This window comes from Sinohyriopsis cumingii, chromosome 6, assembly GCF_028554795.1.
Source record: "Sinohyriopsis cumingii isolate HCF-2022 chromosome 6, ASM2855479v2, whole genome shotgun sequence".
Classification (NCBI taxonomy): domain Eukaryota; kingdom Metazoa; phylum Mollusca; class Bivalvia; order Unionida; family Unionidae; genus Sinohyriopsis; species Sinohyriopsis cumingii.
In genome coordinates this window covers 56,314,861-56,333,982 of record NC_142966.1, presented here as the reverse complement: position 1 = coordinate 56,333,982, position 19,122 = coordinate 56,314,861, and the positions used below count along the sequence as shown (strand labels likewise).

The window sequence follows — 19,122 nt, the reverse complement described above, 5'->3', positions numbered from 1 at the left end:
TTTGTGCTGATTTTTGGTTATTAAGTCGTGCGACCGGTCGAGTACACGTGCATTTCTCTAATGGTCAAAGACCCACGGAAAAAGTGACTTATATTATACTAAATCTGTTATTAGACAGTTCAGTTTAAAAAGGTATTTAATATTTTCCTGAACTGGAGATAGGCGTAACGCCTCTAAGCTCCCTCAACCCCACCTGCTTTTCAAATTTACAAAGTAAACCGAAATGCTGTGAATAGCTAAATTCGTTTCTAATCTCATAAAAATTGAGATAAGAATTCTTCGCAGTGAAACAAATTCATAAACATTCCTGATAACATTCATTAACAATAACTCCTTTATCCAAGAGTCAGCTTTTGTATAACGTAGAGTTGTCGTTATTGCCAAGACTAACAATTGTCGAGTTGAAACATGTAATTAACAAAGAAATCTTACCAAAACATTTTCCATTTAGCGTGTAGTTTGAACCTTTTTGTTCTTTCACTTACTCACAATTTCAAAACAATTTTGATGTCGAAACGAAATGTGTAATGTTATCGCAGATGATCTACGATATTTCTTTCGGTGCGTTCACCCTTGAAGAAGTTTTATGCGAGTCACACTGCTTGGTTAAAAGAATAACCCTTATATCTCCTAATACGAGTAAGCAAGTATAGAGCACATGATTAGAAATAATTGAATCTAAAACGCTTTGCAAAGACCTATTTAAAATGAATTTCAATGCCCAGTTCATGTATATTATCTGACATCAGCTTTCAACAGATTAAGGATAATTGAAACTTTAAGATGATTGATAAATACGTACATCTCATCGATTGCAAGTGCTCATAACACAATTAGTTAAGGTTAAAAGAAAGAAAATGATGAAAACCGGGACTACACTATAAAGACAATAAAAATTATTTTGATACCTTTCCTAATCTGACCACCGTGCAAAAGTGTGTCAACCTATCACGCACGTTGACAAGAAAAGAGCATTTAACACCTAATACTGTGGAGTTCGTCTGGTAGGATTCATAAATGGGTTAGTAAGGCACTGCCCTCGTATAGTTCAAAACAATCCTGGTCCCCTGTCCCATTATTATTGGGTGAATGTATTCAAATTATCGAAGGACTGGATAAACAAAACAACCAACATCTTAGTCATTCCTTAAGTATGCAAATACACTATCTGACGGAATAGTTGATCTGTATCTTTCTGGAATGAACTTGAATTTGATTTTGATCGGCATCTCTCAGTGTCTTGTTGTTTACCTTCAAAAGGCGGGTAAGTTAAATTTTATTTATGAAACCTACACATGAAAGTATTAACTGGTTATAAGAAATATTTGTACTTAATGCAAGGTAAAATATCGGGAAACATTCAGATGACATTTAATTTTATTAAAATACCAATGTTGTTTACAATATTTAATGTAATAATATCTAAACTATTTGATATCGACGTAATGTGATATATTTCAATGGAATTACTATGAAAGACATGATGTGATATATTTCAATGGAATGGCTATGAAAGACATGTTGGCTGTCTTCGTCTAGGTTTTTATGTTCATTATGTATTGGCTGTTCAGTTCGTATGTGTTTCTTCATCTCCTTGTTTTGGAATCGAGAACAATTAATTGCTTTAAATGACCACTCCTTGGCTCTCCACACTACATTGTGCTCTAGACTAAACGAACTGGGACTACATTCATCATTACTTAAATGTAAACAGAAGCTAAAAGGAAACGTTGTTTCAAAGCTGGCAGGCGTAGAACAGGAAGAAGATTTCCAGTTATCTCCCTTATGCCTTTTTCCCGCTCGACAATTTAAAACTTTAAATCCCTATTAATTCGTCAATCTTCGTGTCAACTATCCAAGAGATACCTCTGCGTACTGAATTATCCAATGCCCATTCAGTCGGACCGCCGGAAAAGCGCACAGAAATAGTTAATTTTATCAACGATCAGAATATTGACGTCTTTTTCATGACAGAAATATGGCTAAAAACATCAGGCGATGAGCCCTAGTGTGCGGATTAAACACTCATTGGTTACTCCATGAAGTCGTTCCCCCGTCTTAACCACACCACAGCATTCAATTTCGACCACACATCGTTTGAACTAGTCAAAACCACACTCACACTGGAGCAAAGGTCAGTTCATCTTTCTGCCTATACCGCCCTCCTCTTAGTAGAAAAAACAAGCTGACTGAATCTCTCTTTTTTGAGCAGTTTCCGAATCTGCTGGAGTATGGAAATTCTTTGGTGGCAACCTGATTATTCTTGGAGATTTCAACTTTCACTTTGACTGTCCCGGAAGCCCAAACACATCAAAACTCATAGATTCCATTAATGTTTTCAACCTCAAACAGTCTGTTAACCAACCCATCATAAACATGGTCACATTTTAGACTGGATTCTTCATAGACCTGATGATAACATTCTCCGGTCCTCCCTGGTATCCCATGAACTTGCATCAGATCACTTCTGCATTATATGCCATCTTGACGTATCAGTCCCTAACCCTCCACCATTATCTGCTACTAAAAGAAACCTCTGTATGATAAATAGAACCAAATTAGTGCATGACATCCATGAAAACCTAACAACATGCTTACCTCCTACAGCAGAACAACTCGATAATTGCCTGCGTTGATTGCTTGACAAATATGGCCCAGCTACCAAGTGCAGAGTATCAATTCTAAAGTGTTCTCCATGGTATAGCAGTGTTAGGGACCAGCTTCGCACTGCTAAAAGAGACCGCCGTAAAGCTGAAAGGCTTTGGCTTTCCACTAGACTCACTAATCATAAGCAAATCTATGAAGCTGCTAAGAAGAATGTCACAAATATAGTCCATACAGATAAATCAGCCCACTACACTACTAAGATCATGGAAAGTTCTCGCTACAAAGAGCTCTTCGAGATTACTAACAAGCTAATGTCAAAGAACAAATCTACACCACTTCAAACTACCTTCTCTCCAGTCGACCTTCCGGACATGTTTTGCAAATTTCTTCTGTGACAAGGTACAAACCATTAGAGATAAGCTTGACACCACAATTTCAAATGACTCGTGGTCACCATACAGTTGGGATTCAGAATTTGAACGGCAACCATTAGCAGCATTGAACCTGTCTCTATGGATTTCGTACGTACAATCCTGATGAAGAGTGCACCAAAGTGATGTGAACTTGATCCAATTCCAAAGTCACTGCTGCTTGAGTGCTTAGATCCAGTATTGCCTTCACTAACTAATGTTATTAATACCTCTCTCTCATCCGGGGAGTTCCCATCATTTTTCAAAACTGCCATTGTAAAGCCTCTGCTGAAGAAACCAACACTAGACAATAACGATTTAAAGAACTACCGCCCAGTTTCTAATTTCCCATTCATATTAAAAAATCTTAGAAAAGGTTGTTATATCCCAGCTTGTATCTCATCTGAATTCAACCAGTCTTTTTTAGCAATGTACAAACTGCATATCGCCCTTGCCACAGTACTGAAAATACTCTTCTAAAAGTAGTTAATGACATTCTCTCTGCATTGGATAGCGGAAAGATTACAGTCCTAACCCTCTTTGATTTGTCTGCAGCATTTGACACAATAGACCATAATATATTACTTCACCGTCTCCAGCATGTATTTGGCATTCATGATACAGCCTTACTGTGGTTCAAGTCCTACTTGGTCAACAGGACCCAAATAGTGTCCGCAGATGGAATACACCCCAGCCCAGTTGATCTATGTTGTGGTGTTCCACAGGGGTCTGTTCTTGGACCTGTTATCTTCATTCTATACACTCAGCCGTTCTCAAGTGTCGTAGATAATCATCCAGTGTCTCGCCAATTGTACGCTGATGACACCCAAATATACAAACCTAGCCACCCAACTGAAGTTGATGCTACCATCCGAGGTGTAGAGAGGTGCATTTCTGATGTGAAATCCTGGATGACATGTAACAAGCTGCAGGTGAATGACGATAAACTGAGGCCATACTGATTACTACACAAGACTTTCTCATTCATATCCTTTACCTCAAAAAATAAATATCAGCAACACCAACATTAAATTCACACAATCAGTACGAAACCTAGGTGTTACTCTGGACAGTACTCTCACACTGCACCAACATGTCATGAACATATGCAAGGCTGCATATCTTGAGCTGAGACGCATTAGCTCCATTCGCAAATATCTTTCAGTTGATGCCAGTAAAATACTTGTGTGTTCATTAGTACTTTCAAGACTGGACTATTGTAACTCAATTTTGTTGGTTCATCTCAATATCTACTCAAAAAACTTCAAAAGGTTCAAAACACAGCTGCTCGGATCATACTTAGAGTACCACGATCAGAGCACACCTCCCCGCTGCTCTGTACTCTACACTGGCTATCCATTCGATCCAGAATCAAACACAAAATTTGTTCTCTGTGCTACGTTTCACTGACGGACTCTAGTCCAACATATCTATCCGACCTCACCCATGTGTACACACCAGCAAGACGCTTACGCTCTCCTCTTCTGACAATCGTATACTCATTATTCCCACTATGAAAACAAAGTCACATGGACAGCGTTCTTTTGCATACCACGGCCCAACAACGTGGAATGAATTACCCACTGAACTTAGACACAAAGACACAGTGATCCCATTAAAGAGTGCTCTCAAAATTCACTTATTTCGACTGCAAAAACAAACTTAAAGACCTAATGTTTCCTACCTTAAATATTCTCAGCATGTGTTTTCTATGTTTTCTAATAACATGGTGCTTGTGTTTGTAATCATATCATTATATGTTTTTTATCTTATAGGTGTTGTCTAATGTTGTAAAGCGCTTAGAGTTTCTAAAGATTAGGAGCTATACAAAGTACTCATTATTATTATTATTATTATTATTATTATTATTATTATTATTATTTTTCAATGGAACCGCAATGAAAGACATGATATAATATATTTCAATGCAGTTACTATGAAAGACATGATATATATTTCAATGGAATCACTATGAAAGACATGTTATAATATATTTCTATGGAATTACTATGAAAGACATGATGTGTTATATTTCAATGGAATCACTATGAAAGACATGATATACTATATTTCAATGGAATTACTATGAAAGACATGAGGTATATATATTTCAAAGGAATCAATATGAAAGACATGATGTGACATATTTCAATGCAATTACTATGAAAGGCATGATACGATATATTTCAGTGGAATCCCTATCAAAGACATGATGTGATATATTTAAATGGAATCACTATGAAAGACATGATGTGATAGATTTCAATGGAATCACTATGAAAGGCATGATGCGATATATTTCAGTGGAATCACTATCAAAGATATGATATGATAGATTTCAATGGAATCACTATTTAAGATAAGAAAGTGATGATATATCTTTCCAAACTAATCATTTGTTTACTTGTTCGCATCCCTCACAAATTTTATTTGCATCAGGATGCATATCACAAGTTTTCATATCCATCTATCAATCACAATTTACTGATTAGGCGCTTGAATGAAACACTAATACCTGAGTCATATATATATATATATATATATATATATATATATATATATATATATATATATATATATATATATATATATATATATATATATATATATATATATATATATATATACTTTCCGTCATTCATACGACGTCTATATGCCAAAGTACCTGGTTTTTTGGATATATTTCCATATTCTTCCTCTCTACAACTAGTCGTAAACTTAAGATAATATTATTTAGTATACAATAATCAACAAGAATAATTTGTCTCAGTAATAATTCTTGTGTATTTAAGCTGGAACCTGCGTGCTCCCCATCGTGTTTAGGAACTCGGCATGGCGCGATAGCACTAAAGGGGACCTGAACTTCACCGATAACACGATGTCTGGGTGGCGGACGACAGCCTACTTTCAAAACATTAGCCAATGGGAATGCTTCATTGAAAGTTCATACGAGTTGAAAGGGTACCTAGTATTCAAGTAAGTTTTTCACTCAGTTAATCAATTATTGTGTGTAAGTTTCATGCTGATATTTACAACTGTGTGTACCTTTGCTTAAATTTATCCACATAAATAAAAGATAGTTTTATTAACTCGCCTCTTAGAAGTTTGTGTACTACAGATGGCGTCGGCGTCGACAGATATACCAATAAATACGTATGTAAACCTTCAAATGCACCTTACCACATTTTCCTTCCTAGGTCCTGAATAACGAACAGTTTCGGGTGGTTTTCATAGCAACTACCCTATCGCAATAGGGACACGGGGATTAACCTTGTACATACATATTGTTATATTCTTGGTAAATATTTCTGAGTTTATATCAGGTTTTGTCCTTTATAAATGTTGTCATACTTCGAATTACGACTCTTGGTGAAGAAACGAACTTGAAGAAAAGTATGACCATCGGATGTCTATAATTCACGCTTCACTGATTTGACAGTTTTTTCGCAGCAATTTCTCTAATTATATTTACTCATCGCTGTAAAACGATGAAATTTCGTATCCTCTTCTTTGCAAAGGTCAAATGAAATCAACTGTAAAACCCTTTGTTTATTTAGAACTGCATCTTATTATAACAATAATAATAATGATAATAATAATAATAATAATAATAATAATAATAATAATAATAATAATAATAATAACAATAATAATAATAATAATAATAATATTATTATTATTATTATTATTATTATTTTTATTATCATTATTACTATTATTACTATTATTATTATTATTATTATTATTAAACTTTATTTAACGAGGATAAGATATTTGGTCATGAATGACTCAACTGCGATGTGGTCTTCAATCATATTTCAGAAACTTCAAAAAGTTCAAAATACAGCTGCTCGGATCATACTTAGAGTACCACGATCAGAGCACACCTCCCCGCTGCTCTGTACCCTACACTGGATATCCGTTCGATCCAGAATCAAACACAAAATTTGTTCTCTGTGCTACGTTTCACTGACGGACTCTAGTCCAACATACCTATCCGACCTCACCCATGTGTACACACCAGCAAGATACTTACGCTCCTCTTTTGACAATCGTATACTCGTTATTCCCACGATGAAAACAAAGTCATATGGACATCTGCCCAACAACGTGGAATGAATTACCCACTGAACTAAGACACAAAGACACAGAGATCCCATTCAAGAGTGCTCTCAAAACTCACTTTTTTCGACTGCAAGAACAAACTTAAAGACCTAATGTTTCCTGCCTTAAATATTTTTATGTTTTCTAATTTCTTGGTGTTTGTTTTTGTAATCATATCATTATATATGTTTTTTATCTTATAGGTGTTGTCTGATGTTGCAAAGCGCTTAGAGCTTCTAAAGATTAGGCGCTATACAAAGTCCTCATTATTATTATTATTATTATTATTATTATTATTATTATTATTATTAATATTTCATCTGTCATGGATTGAACCACTTAAGGCGTGACCACATATAAAATTAGCAACGCGGTTCTCTCATCCGTGTCTTGCAACGGGATAAGTCTAACTAAATCTGAATTTGTCAGTACGAAACCAAGAATATGCATCTATATAATGGACTATTTTCCTATTATCCTTGATCTCAGTGGCGTAATAAGGGTAAATGGCTCCCGGGGCGACAATGAAGACCCAAATGGGTTTCACCGACCCACCCCCCGACCTTAGAGGCAACTGCCGCGTCAGCCCCTTCCCCACACACAGAGTTAGTTCGTTACTGCTTGATCTCACCGTCACATGATATACAAACACATACTCACGTGTATTGCTCATCTGCGCATACTATTTAGATAAAAACTGTATAGAGACTCTAAGTCTTTTATGTTTTTGATTTCTATAGAACAAGGATGGGCAAACTACGGCCCACGGGCCGCATGCGGCCAGCCAAGGGCTTTCATGCGGCCCTCCAAGGGTTTTCATGCGGCCTAGAAACAAGTTATCATTCGCACTGACTCTGTTTATGTTACTCTGTTTATCAAATAAATGTGTTTCTTTTGAAGTTTAAGTTTTCAAATATTAACAACATATTAACAACTGAAAATTAATTATGATGCTATTTAGACAAACCTTTTGTTTTTGCTATTTCAAATATTAATTATTTTACGTAATGAACTATGCGGCCCGCGACAAAGTGTAAATTTGTGTATGCGGCACTTGCACTGGAAAGTTTGCCCACCTCTGCTATAGAACATGCTTTTTTATTTTACAGATCCTTACAGACGGTGAAATTTCATGGCGTGAATTACACTGGTTACATGTGTATGCAGCTTACAAAAGTGACTGATTATTCTTACTACTACTACCTCGTACAACGTAAGTAAAATTGTCTGAATATGTACTATACGACAGCAGATTAGGGTCTAAGTCGTTTGCATTCGGATGCCACTTACACGCAAGTAAAATTGTACTTTTAGTAGGGACTTTATTTTAACATGGACACTCATTCGGTTTGGACCTGAATTCACTACTAGTGAACCATGGCATCATGAAAACTCATTAACATTTTACTCCATAATGTTTGCTCCTAGTAATTGGCCAATTATTTCGGGAAAAGGATTATTTCTATTGCACCGAATTCCAATAATCAGACAAGTAATCACAAAAATCTAAGAATTCCTTATAACGGGGCGCTATAACCAAATGGGCGTACTCCAGATTTATTACACTACTATAGGGAATGTTGCGGTTGTTTACGGGGGGGGGGGGAGTTCATGGGCGTGGAGCAATAGCATTATCTTACCCCCATTCCCCCAACCTCCTCCTCACCCCCCCCCCCTTCTCTGCATCATCTCGTTCAATTTCAGAATATCAGTCAACAATGATGCAATACTGGAAGGGACCGTAATTTGCGTCAGTGTGTTAGAACTGAATGTATTGTCTGTGCGACTTTTTAATTGTAACTGTATTATTTGAAATAAAAAAAATTGTTTGTTGTTAACATTCTACTTTGGTTCATAAATTGAAACTAAAGGCTAAACTGATTGATAATGTTACAGCAATTTATTTACAATTAATTTTATACGATTTATCTGTATGTATAATATTCTGAAATAATATGCACAATTCTTCATGAAATCACTATTCTCCTGTATCAATGAAACATGTGATAAAATGTATTCGTGTATATGATAAGTAGACTCAATATGAGTGGGTCATCTCACCTCATGGCCATTATATTATTATACGTTGCAGGATATTAATAGGATCCTGAACTGCAATGTATAAGGGGTTTCACGGTTCCAACGGAGTTACTGATCGTATCGCCTAAAATTACCTCCCTTAGCTCCAATGAGCATGCCCACAAACAATTTCAAGTTCCGGATAGTTCACCGTTCTGCACTTGGTTAGCGAAACATAGTCAACAAAGGAAGGTATCTTAGCTGGACATAGAACACAATTAATATTACTAGATGTTCTCTACATTTGTACTTACCTAGTACGCCAGTAATAGTAGTAGATCTGAATATATGTAGGGATCAAACACGTTTGCTTTGTTAAAACGATGGGCCTGATCATCTCTGATGAGCTGAATTGTGAAGATTCACGACGTTTTTCACCTATAAGGCATCAAGCATGTAAACAAATGCAGCATAAATCTGCAGCTTATGAGTTTTTTCTACCTACCTACCTACTGCCTGCATACATACATACATACATACATACATACATACATACATACGTACGTACGTACATACATACATACATACATACATACATACATACATACATACATACATACATACTCAAACAGCACATTCAAGACACCTGTTTTAATACGAATCACGTTTCAAAATTGAACGAGTCGAGCCAGCTGCACTCTGGCCCGTGATTTGCTTCGATGATCAAGAATTAGTCAGGCGGAAACGTTTTCCTTAACAAGTGAATCCTGTAGTAGGAACAAAAATGACGATTTCCTGTCTGCAGTCAGCTTACGCCAAACTTCTGCTACTAAGTATGTCGGATCCAAACTATTAGTCATCTCGCTTCTTCCATACTGAGCAACTGAACAATGACTTTACATGACCAAAACCATGGGCTCGAACCCGTCAGCCAATTACCAAGTGAAATGTGTTCCTCGTCGGCGCACTGCCGAAACATGCCTAATCAAGCAGGAATTATAATTAACTTGCTATATGTCACAGGAATTTTCAGACAGTACAGTAAAATGAACAGTAAAGTAATTAACACCTGTATCATTTGGGGATCAAAGGTTTCACTTAATTATTCATTTACAGGTCTCGTGAAAGTTTGTTCCATTTTGTTTTACATAAAGCTCAGCAGCGCATTGCTTCGGAGGAGAGAATCTGGTATTCGGAGACTGCAACAGCTGATATGAGCACCATCTGCAACACGAGTTCTAAAGAACCTTTGGAACAATTCCACATGTTGATCAAATCAGGTTTGAAGATTCTTCTCTTTTTTATCATGACGTGCGAGATAGGTTATCTGATTTGATCGCCTTTCTTCTCAAATCAACACTTTAAAATTAATTACTATTGACTTTATTCAGGGTTGAAACAATAAATAATTAATGACATAGGATAACTCTGTATTCATCTAGATAAATTTCTGTCTTGGCTTGTGTTACTAGAGCATATACTTATTTGCTTCTAAAAGAGGCATTATTATATGTTCATTTTGTCTCCGTTAACTTAGATTGTCAGAATCGTGCAATATTTCACCTTCATATTGCACTCACGTGCATAACACGTGTGCCCAATAGTCTATTAGGAACTACTTTGTAAACAAATCATGTACACTCGAGAAGTAGACGCTTTACGTTTTGCTTGATTAAATGTGTTTCTGAATGAAATAAAGCATATGTTTCGTAGACTGCCAGATATTATTTGTTTTTCAATATTCCACGTTAACTTTTTTGATCCAGTGTTTCGGATTTAGGTTAGCGATAGATGCCAGAGAGGTCATACCATACTATTGTTCGGTCCCTACAAATTGGATGCAAGTGACACGACATAAACGTGTCACCTGTAGCTGGTAATAAGAATGGCAAAATATATACTTACAGTTTTACATCCTGAATTTCCTCGAAATGCAATTTATTAGTCCTGCGAATCCGAATTACATGAGCTATGTCATGGGTTCTAAAGCTTGATTACAAATTTCAGAATTGTGCTGCAATTTCAACTAAATTCTATGTGAAACTACATCCTCCTTACCGCACTCAAAATGGACTTAACATTATATTCCATAGCGTCTTTTTGATAATTACAATTGAAAGACTTCATATTTTCCCACATTATGATTCCAAACATTCAATGACGGAGCAGAAACACACTTGCAGATGTCAACACTCTGCTCCCTCGCTGCTGAAATCAGATACAATTCATGTACAATTGACACAGATAAATCCAGTCCATAATCACGGTATTTTGTAGAATCGACAAAACTACCAAACTCTATTCATTCCAGCCAAATAGAAAAGTTGTTGCAATGAGCTTACATTAACAATATGACTTTAAATTTCAATTTTAAGCAGACCAAAACGCCGTTTTCTTTCGAAAGTGATGTGTAGCGTGCGAATAAGTTCAAATTTATCTGGGCGGAGTTATGTGCGCATTAATAATGTTGTGGCGTACTGATGAATCTGCGCTTGTGTATTTAGTTTGGACTACAGCATGAATTAAGTTACATTGCTTCTTGAAGTGTATTTTTGTTTACATAATTAAGCCTTTAGTAGAATAAGAAAATGAGCATATGATGAAAAGGTTACTGCATTTGTATGGGAAAATATGAACTCGTTTTGTCGGATGGATATGTTGCACTCCCAAGGTCGTGCAGTATATTCATGCAAACACTCGTTCATATTTTACCATACAAATGCAGTAACTTAGGAATACTATATTAGTAACTTAGAGAATTAAATATATTGTTAAAAGACTGAAAAAGATTAAATGTAATACAACAAGAAAAGTTTTAATTTAAAATTTGCTGTCAGAGTCTACTGGCCTTAGGTTTGCCTTTCCTATGCCAACGTAAGCTACATATGTATTATTATGTCTACTTAATTATGTCTAATAAGGCAAAATTGTGCAAAATACTTTAATTCCCAGGGTATGAATGGGAGGCCAGGCAATATTGCCCCAACCCCGTGCTCGGAAACTTTGATTACACGTACTTCGGATCAGATGGAATAGTCTACTGCCATAGCAGCTTGGACCAATGGCAGGTATGCGGCGACCGACAGACCATGACTTTCAACTATACCACCTGTAATAAGATCATGGCCTACTCGAGTAAGACTTAGTACCCACGTTTCGATATTCGATTCTTGATGATCTTTACTCAGGACATCTTTAAAGTAAAACTTCTATGATTTAGCATTGTTCTGAATTCAGTATATAATATCAAGCCTGTTGAACTGTAAGCGTTTGTTTCAGTAATTAGCTGTCCCTCTACCTAAGTCAGCTTTTTCTCACCTCAGTCATCGTTCGATGAAAATTATATTTCCACAGTAAGACGAGACTTTAAAATACAGAGTTTATCCATTTAAAGTCGTATAAATGCCGTTCGCTAATTATAACTGTAAATTCTACCATCTAATTCTATACATTATTCAAAATATTTCCTTTAACTTTACAGAACGAATGAAAGTTTCAAACTTCAGTTCCAGCATTCATCTTCCAATGGATGAATTCGATCGTTGGGAGCTCAGTTCTTGCAAAAGTATTACTAGTTTGTAGGAGGAACTGATATTCAATAAGAAAACAAAGACTGTCATAAGTTTTCACTGCAATCATTTTGTTCGCCTATCTCAAGTTTGTGACTTACGTTATTTTCCAATGCGTATAATTCAATTGGTAGATAAATTAACATGTTATGTATTTATTTTAAGAATGTTAGTTCACAGTTTCCTTTACGTTTTCTTCCATGTCAGGTGGTGGCCAAGTCTGGTGTGTTGGAACAATCTCAACCAATAACACATTTTTCATGGTGTACAACAACGACTCTGATATTAATGAATTAACGACCTTCAGATTTACCTGTTTTGTAAGTTTATTCTTTGGTTTGAAGAACTGTGAATAGAATAAAGCTAAAGGTGTGTAAAATATTTCCCTGTTGTTGTTGTTATAGGGTTTAGCGCCATTTTTCAGGACAAAATAGGCTGTATATGACGACCAGTATAAACGGTGGAGGAAGAACCCGGACAAACCCCGGAAAGAACCACCGACCCACGAGAAGCTACCGGCAAGCTTTCTCACATAACCACATTGGCCGATCCTGAGACTCTAACCCACACAAACAGAGGTGATATGTCAGTGATCCGTAACGGTGAGTGCTTTAGACCACTCGGCCACCCGGGGCCCCTTATTTCCCTGTAGTAGGTAAGTTATTAAATTAACGAACAATTTTTTATCTGTCAATATATAGAGATGTGTTGATAACTAGTGACTAATTCCAGTGTTCTTATACTGCAGTCACTTTTGCGTCATTGTTTTATCAAACTAATGAAGGACAAAGATAGATTACACCATGTCCAAAAGAACATACAGCTGAATATTATTTATTCTTTGATATCACATCCTTCAATATTAATGATGATAATGAGTATTATGGCACGCGTTGTTGTTAATTTTGTCGTTATTAATATTGTTATTATTATCATTATTATTATTATTATTATTATTATTATTATTATTATTATTCCATTGCCAAGGAAGTGCCGCTCTCTCTAGTAGGCATGGCTTTATTGCGACTCATATCATTTTCAGTCTGTCACGTGAATTGGGGCGATTATTCAAAATACTCCCGTCACATTTGGTACGATCTAGGCGACATTTTACTTACCTTTCTAAGTTATTTGTATCGTGTTAGTTTTACTCATTCAGTGAGTGCAACGTGAGCGTCAAGTGTTACTGCTGTGTCTAAGATCAACGTCAAGATTCCCGCCTTGTATACCAGTCTGCCTGACCTCTGTGCTGTATCCTGTGGTCGGTCTGTATGATCAAATCCCATAGGAGTCGAGCGTTTCTTGTCAGATACTGTCTCTAACTTGATAATGTGTCAAATGTTTATTAACCCGGTCCCTTGAGAAATGTTAAATTGTCGCCAATTTTGGTGCTCACTTTGGGATGGCTAGCTGCACTCACCGATCAGGAGACTGTCTGATCGTGACTCCTAAGCACTCTGCGCTGTAGTGACACGTCTTTGTTCCATGCACTTGCGCGTACCTTTGACTATGAATTTCTAATAATGCGCTGCATTGACATATCCTCCTCATTCTGATTCTTTTTGCAATCACAGAAGCCATATCCAAGTGCCTCAACCTTATTATTATTATTATTATTATTAGTAGTAGTAGTAGTAGTAGTTGGATTATTAGTTTTAGTTGTTGTTTTGTTGTTGTTGTAGGGTTTAACGCCATTTTTCAGCACACGATAGGCTATACATGGCGGCCAGTATTAATTGTGGAAGAAACCGGGAAAACCCCGGAAAGAACCACCGACCCACGAGAAGCTACTGGCAAGCTTTCTCACATACACACATTAGCCGAATAGCCGAATCCAAGACTCGAACCCACGCAGACAGAGGTGAGATGGCAGTGATCCGTAACGGAGAGCGCTTTAGACCACTCGGCCACTCGGGGCCCCTATTTTTAGCAGTAGTAGTAGTAGTAGTAGTAATTTTATTATTATTATTATTATTATTATTATTATTATTATTATTATCATTATTATTATTATTGCCATTATTATTATTATTATTATTATTATTATTATTATTATTATAGTAGTTATTATTATTATTATTATTATTATTATTATTATTATTATAGTAGTTATTATTATTATTATTATTATTATTATTATTATTATTATTATTGCCATTATTGTTATTATTATTATTATTATTATTATTATTATTATTATTATTATTATCATTATTATTGCCATTATTATTATTATTATTATTATTATTATTATTATTATTATAGTAGTTATTATTATTATTATTATTATTATTATTATTATTATTAGTCCATATCATCAGACGGTCGAAAGGCATCCATGGTTCCAAAAAACTGTACCGAATATCAGATTCCAACAACATTTGCGAAGCGCCATGATGGCCAGAACATGGGTGCAAAATTAGAGATGTTGCCTTATTGTAAGATTTTTATTTCGTTGCCTACTTTGTATTCCATCATAAAATAATGATTTGACCCAACTGTATATTGCTGTTACTGAAAAGTTTTATCCGTAAATCCGTTTAGCAATATTCACACAATATGTACTTAACATGTTATTATTAATAAAATCTAGAGTAATCTTAATGAAAGATCAATCAATCGAGTTTTTAAGGATCAATCAATGGAGTAAGTTAAGATCAATCATTGTAGTAATTAAAGATTAATCAATCGAATAATTAAAGACAAAAAAAGTATCTCTTTACTTTTGAAAGCACGGTTATCTCTTCTCACTCTAAATTATGCGTGCACTCACTTTCATTTAAATTTCACTTTACTGTCCATTCTCTGGTCCGAAATAAAGCACACATTATACAATAAATTACAAGATTATTTAATATTTTGCTATTGGACTATTATAGATGGGACACTAATGCTTAAATCACTAATAGATTGGGAAATACCTTTTCTTTGTAATTTTACCAAATATATAATAAATTGATGGATTTATTCCTTCTATTTTTCAGCAACATGCGGTAAGTAGTTTACATATTCCTAGAAGTCTGAACAAACAGCCACTTAAATTAATTAGTTTGATCGTTACCATAGATAATTGGTAGTCAAATAGTGATACAGACAAGAGCATATCCGAATAAATGAGACTTAAAATGAAAGAATAATCTTATAGGAACCGTATGATTTATACGAAAGTATAATAGTGACAGAACATGTCTCAATACACTAAATATAAACTTAATGTATGGTAGTCTAAAAATGGCTTTAATGTGAGAATGTCATTAACAGCATGGTCTGTTTATTCGGTTTATTTTTTACTTTTTGCCATATTAAATGGACAATTCATCAAACGTTCTGCCGTTATTACCTCAAATAGTATAGCGTCTAGGTAATTTTCGTAGTACTAGGAATCAAAACGTAATTGTTATTGTCTTGCTTGATCCCATGAAGCGTTTCTTAAAAAATCTATATTTATACCTAACTATTAGTTTCAGTTATGATATATCCTGTTGAGGTTTTCATGTTTCTGTTGAGGTTTTCATGTTTCTGTTTCTTCCTTCAAACATTTAGTTTTAGTTTGTTCGTTACAATCTCTATGAACACGTCTTCGTGTAGGTATTGGTTTGATAATAGTTAATGCAGTTTTGGGATCGTTTGTGAGACGTAGTGATATAAAACAAATTAAATTGAACTGTTTATCAGCTAATATATATATATATTAGATGCGTTGTTTTATTTGGGAAAGAGTAGAGTTGAAGAACAAACGATAATACAATTCTCTTTTTCAAAGCATTTACCTCAAACACATCAAAGGAAGCGGGTGTTAATACTGTTGCTATAGTAGGTGGTGTCCTAGGTGGAGTGGTTCTTATTATGGTTGCAGTCGGGCTGTATATATTCTACAGAATATTCACGAAGATCAGACATAGATCCCGACCGTTCGCACACAGCACTGCAGGTGAGTTCGTGTAGGCAATGACCTCATTTCGTTACTCCCTTTAGCACAGATTTAAACTTTGTATGGGACTGTAAAGTTCCCGTCTAGCTGATGGAAAAAACTAAGGCAGATATGGTCACTGGTTATTTATTCTTTGTTTGAAATGGTTTGAAACGTGTTCTTTTTCATAGATACTCTTCTCATGTTGACTTGTAACGTATTTAAGTTTACTTGTCCAACGTTACGCATTGTAATGTATTTATAGTTGTAGCCTCTTGTTTTTAGATAACTGGATTTCATATAAATAATCGATATGTTATTCGATTTAGATATGGAAATTTCATAATGTACCTCGAATTTGTGAATTCATACCCTTCTTGTTAATTACAGCTAAATACGTTCAGCATTGCGGCAAGAACAAACAAATACATGTGGCAAGTCCTTGGTATTTTAATTAAAAGATAGCCCTTCTTAGTTTAAGCCATATGTATTTATCTACTTCTTTAACCCAGAGTGACTGAAAACTTTTTGTTCTAATTTTGTCCTCTTACTCAAGGGTAAATATAATAGTCATATATATATATATATATATATATATATATATATATATATATATATATATATATATATATATATATATATATATACCAATTTATCATCTGTCAAAAAACGTTATATCTTTAAAATACATACGTCAGCTAAAGAATAATCTGTTGATGGGGCCGTTTACCAAGAATATACGTAACTCTTCCTGTGTCTATATGCCTTTATCTGATCCACTTCGTTAATTAATGGTCCGTAATCCAGCTATCTTTCATAGATGTAGACGTTTTCTCCATACTGATTTATAGCCGCTCCGTATTGTTCTTTTCATGTTCATACCATAATTGAAACAGACATTGGAATAAAATGGAAACATATTATTCGTACAGTAATGATGAAGGAGTTATTGTACTAAAAAAAATGATTTATATTATGAAAACAGTTATAAATATTATGATATTTTATAAGAGATATTTAATCTTTTTTTGTGCAGTCGAAGTCAGTGCTAGCAGTGCATGTGCTGTACAGACAGACAGTGGTCAGGCTGAAGCGGATACAATATTGAATTTGTCGTCTCAAGTTGACCCAGATCTAATCAACGATAGTTATAGCTCTCCAGACCACCTACAAGTCAGTGCTCGCAAGTATCATGAGCAGCATATCAGAAGTTCTAATGCCTCTTCTCCAGACCATGATTATATCAACTATAGTGGAGAATCCTCTTTTGAGTCATGTTAATGTAACTTCATTGCCTTTTGAATAACTAATAGTCGAATGGTCAAAGTTATCTGTCGACACAAATGCCACGTTAAACATTCAGGAATAAGATACATTTGTGATCATTGGTTCTAGATAATACACTGCGATAACCGGATATTTCCCTTTATTCCTTGGCAACAAAACCCTCACGAATGAGACTAACCTAACACCAAAAATACAAAACACCTAACATATGGGTCACTTTTGTTTGGCAATTTCTACACAAATAAGTCGTCTTGGTAAACTCTCCAAATCTAGTCCTCGAGAACGTCAAAAAGTGTATTTTGCTTCTTGCTTACGGATCTGCCATCTGTGGGACATGAAAGAGGTGAAATAGACGACTCAACAAACTTTTCAAATGATTAGACAGAATCATAAATAAGCCAAACACAGGCTTTTCCTGCAAATGTGGGTAAGAAATGTGTGAATAAATTTCAATACTGCTGTCACTGTTCAAAAAATAATCAATAAGCTGACATCTGTCCGTCTGACTTCTCTTTTCAATTCTGTCATTGACACACCTTGTCTTAATATACGGTCTGTTTTTATAAATAATTGAGTACTGACTCGATCCCAAATAACTACTACACGCGGTTACTTGTTTTGCTCTGCATCTACTCTGTGGACTTCTTTACCTTTAGCTATTCGTAATACTAAGTCCTTTTCGTTATTTAAAACTGCTGCTATTATCCGTGTGGAAATCAATGTTATTGTCATAGGAAGGACATCAGTTTTCTTAGATATATATAAAGTACGCATACACTGAAAGGCGCTTGAATTAGTGGTATGAATACATAATAAAAGTATTCGTATGATTGAACTGAACCCAAAATTAGCTTACAAATTCAGTTAACTTTATTAAATGATATGTATAAAGATATTTTCCAAAACATGTGCTATTCAGAAAGAAAAGGTATATTTACTTGGCACAGTTGGTTCCATTTAACTTGCATAATCAAATAAAGATGGATTAAAGACTGGTAATGTAGTAATTCGTATTAAGTGTTGGATATTTCGATATACAAATATGAAGATATTTCCGATGAACAATTTATATCATCAACATCATGCATGCAAATCGATAACAATGTCACTGACGGACTGTATACCGATGACGAAGATTACATCTTAAGACCAAGGTTGTAGCAGCTGATTCTAGTTCTATTTTTTCCAACGTCGTAGCCATCTTGGAACTGACTGA

The 19,122-nt window shown here is 35.1% G+C and overlaps 2 protein-coding genes across 2 annotated transcripts; both read left to right on the top strand.

Annotated features, from left to right (window-relative positions):
* The first annotated feature begins 1,087 nt into the window (after nucleotides 1-1,087).
* LOC149796984 (uncharacterized) lies at nucleotides 1,088-15,194 on the top strand. The gene is made up of 7 exons (XM_089960678.1): nucleotides 1,088-1,264; nucleotides 5,810-5,993; nucleotides 8,231-8,334; nucleotides 10,295-10,420; nucleotides 12,093-12,275; nucleotides 12,917-13,029; nucleotides 15,018-15,194. The coding sequence occupies exons 1-7, from the start codon at nucleotides 1,201-1,203 to the stop codon at nucleotides 15,192-15,194; spliced, it is 951 nt and encodes a 316-aa protein (XP_089816804.1). The 5' UTR covers nucleotides 1,088-1,200.
* Nucleotides 15,195-15,701: 507 nt separating this feature from the next.
* LOC149796983 (uncharacterized) lies at nucleotides 15,702-18,365 on the top strand. The gene is made up of 2 exons (XM_089960317.1): nucleotides 15,702-16,640; nucleotides 17,656-18,365. Exons 1-2 carry the CDS (start codon nucleotides 16,556-16,558, stop codon nucleotides 17,898-17,900), a joined length of 330 nt encoding a protein of 109 aa, XP_089816443.1. The 5' UTR covers nucleotides 15,702-16,555; the 3' UTR covers nucleotides 17,901-18,365.
* Nucleotides 18,366-19,122: the final 757 nt, after the last annotated feature.

Bases quoted from the DNA above. Each gene is read 5' to 3' on its own strand.
- LOC149796984 (XM_089960678.1), top strand. From the start codon at position 1,201: ATGAACTTGAATTTGATTTTGATCGGCATCTCTCAGTGTCTTGTTGTT. The intron at 5,994-8,230 runs GTAAGTTTTTCA...TTTATTTTACAG, and splicing joins AAAGGGTACCTAGTATTCAA to ATCCTTACAGACGGTGAAAT. The intron at 13,030-15,017 runs GTAAGTTTATTC...TATTATTATTAG, and splicing joins CCTTCAGATTTACCTGTTTT to TCCATATCATCAGACGGTCG.
- LOC149796983 (XM_089960317.1), top strand. From the start codon at position 16,556: ATGGTTGCAGTCGGGCTGTATATATTCTACAGAATATTCACGAAGATC. The intron at 16,641-17,655 runs GTGAGTTCGTGT...TTTTTTGTGCAG, and splicing joins GTTCGCACACAGCACTGCAG to TCGAAGTCAGTGCTAGCAGT.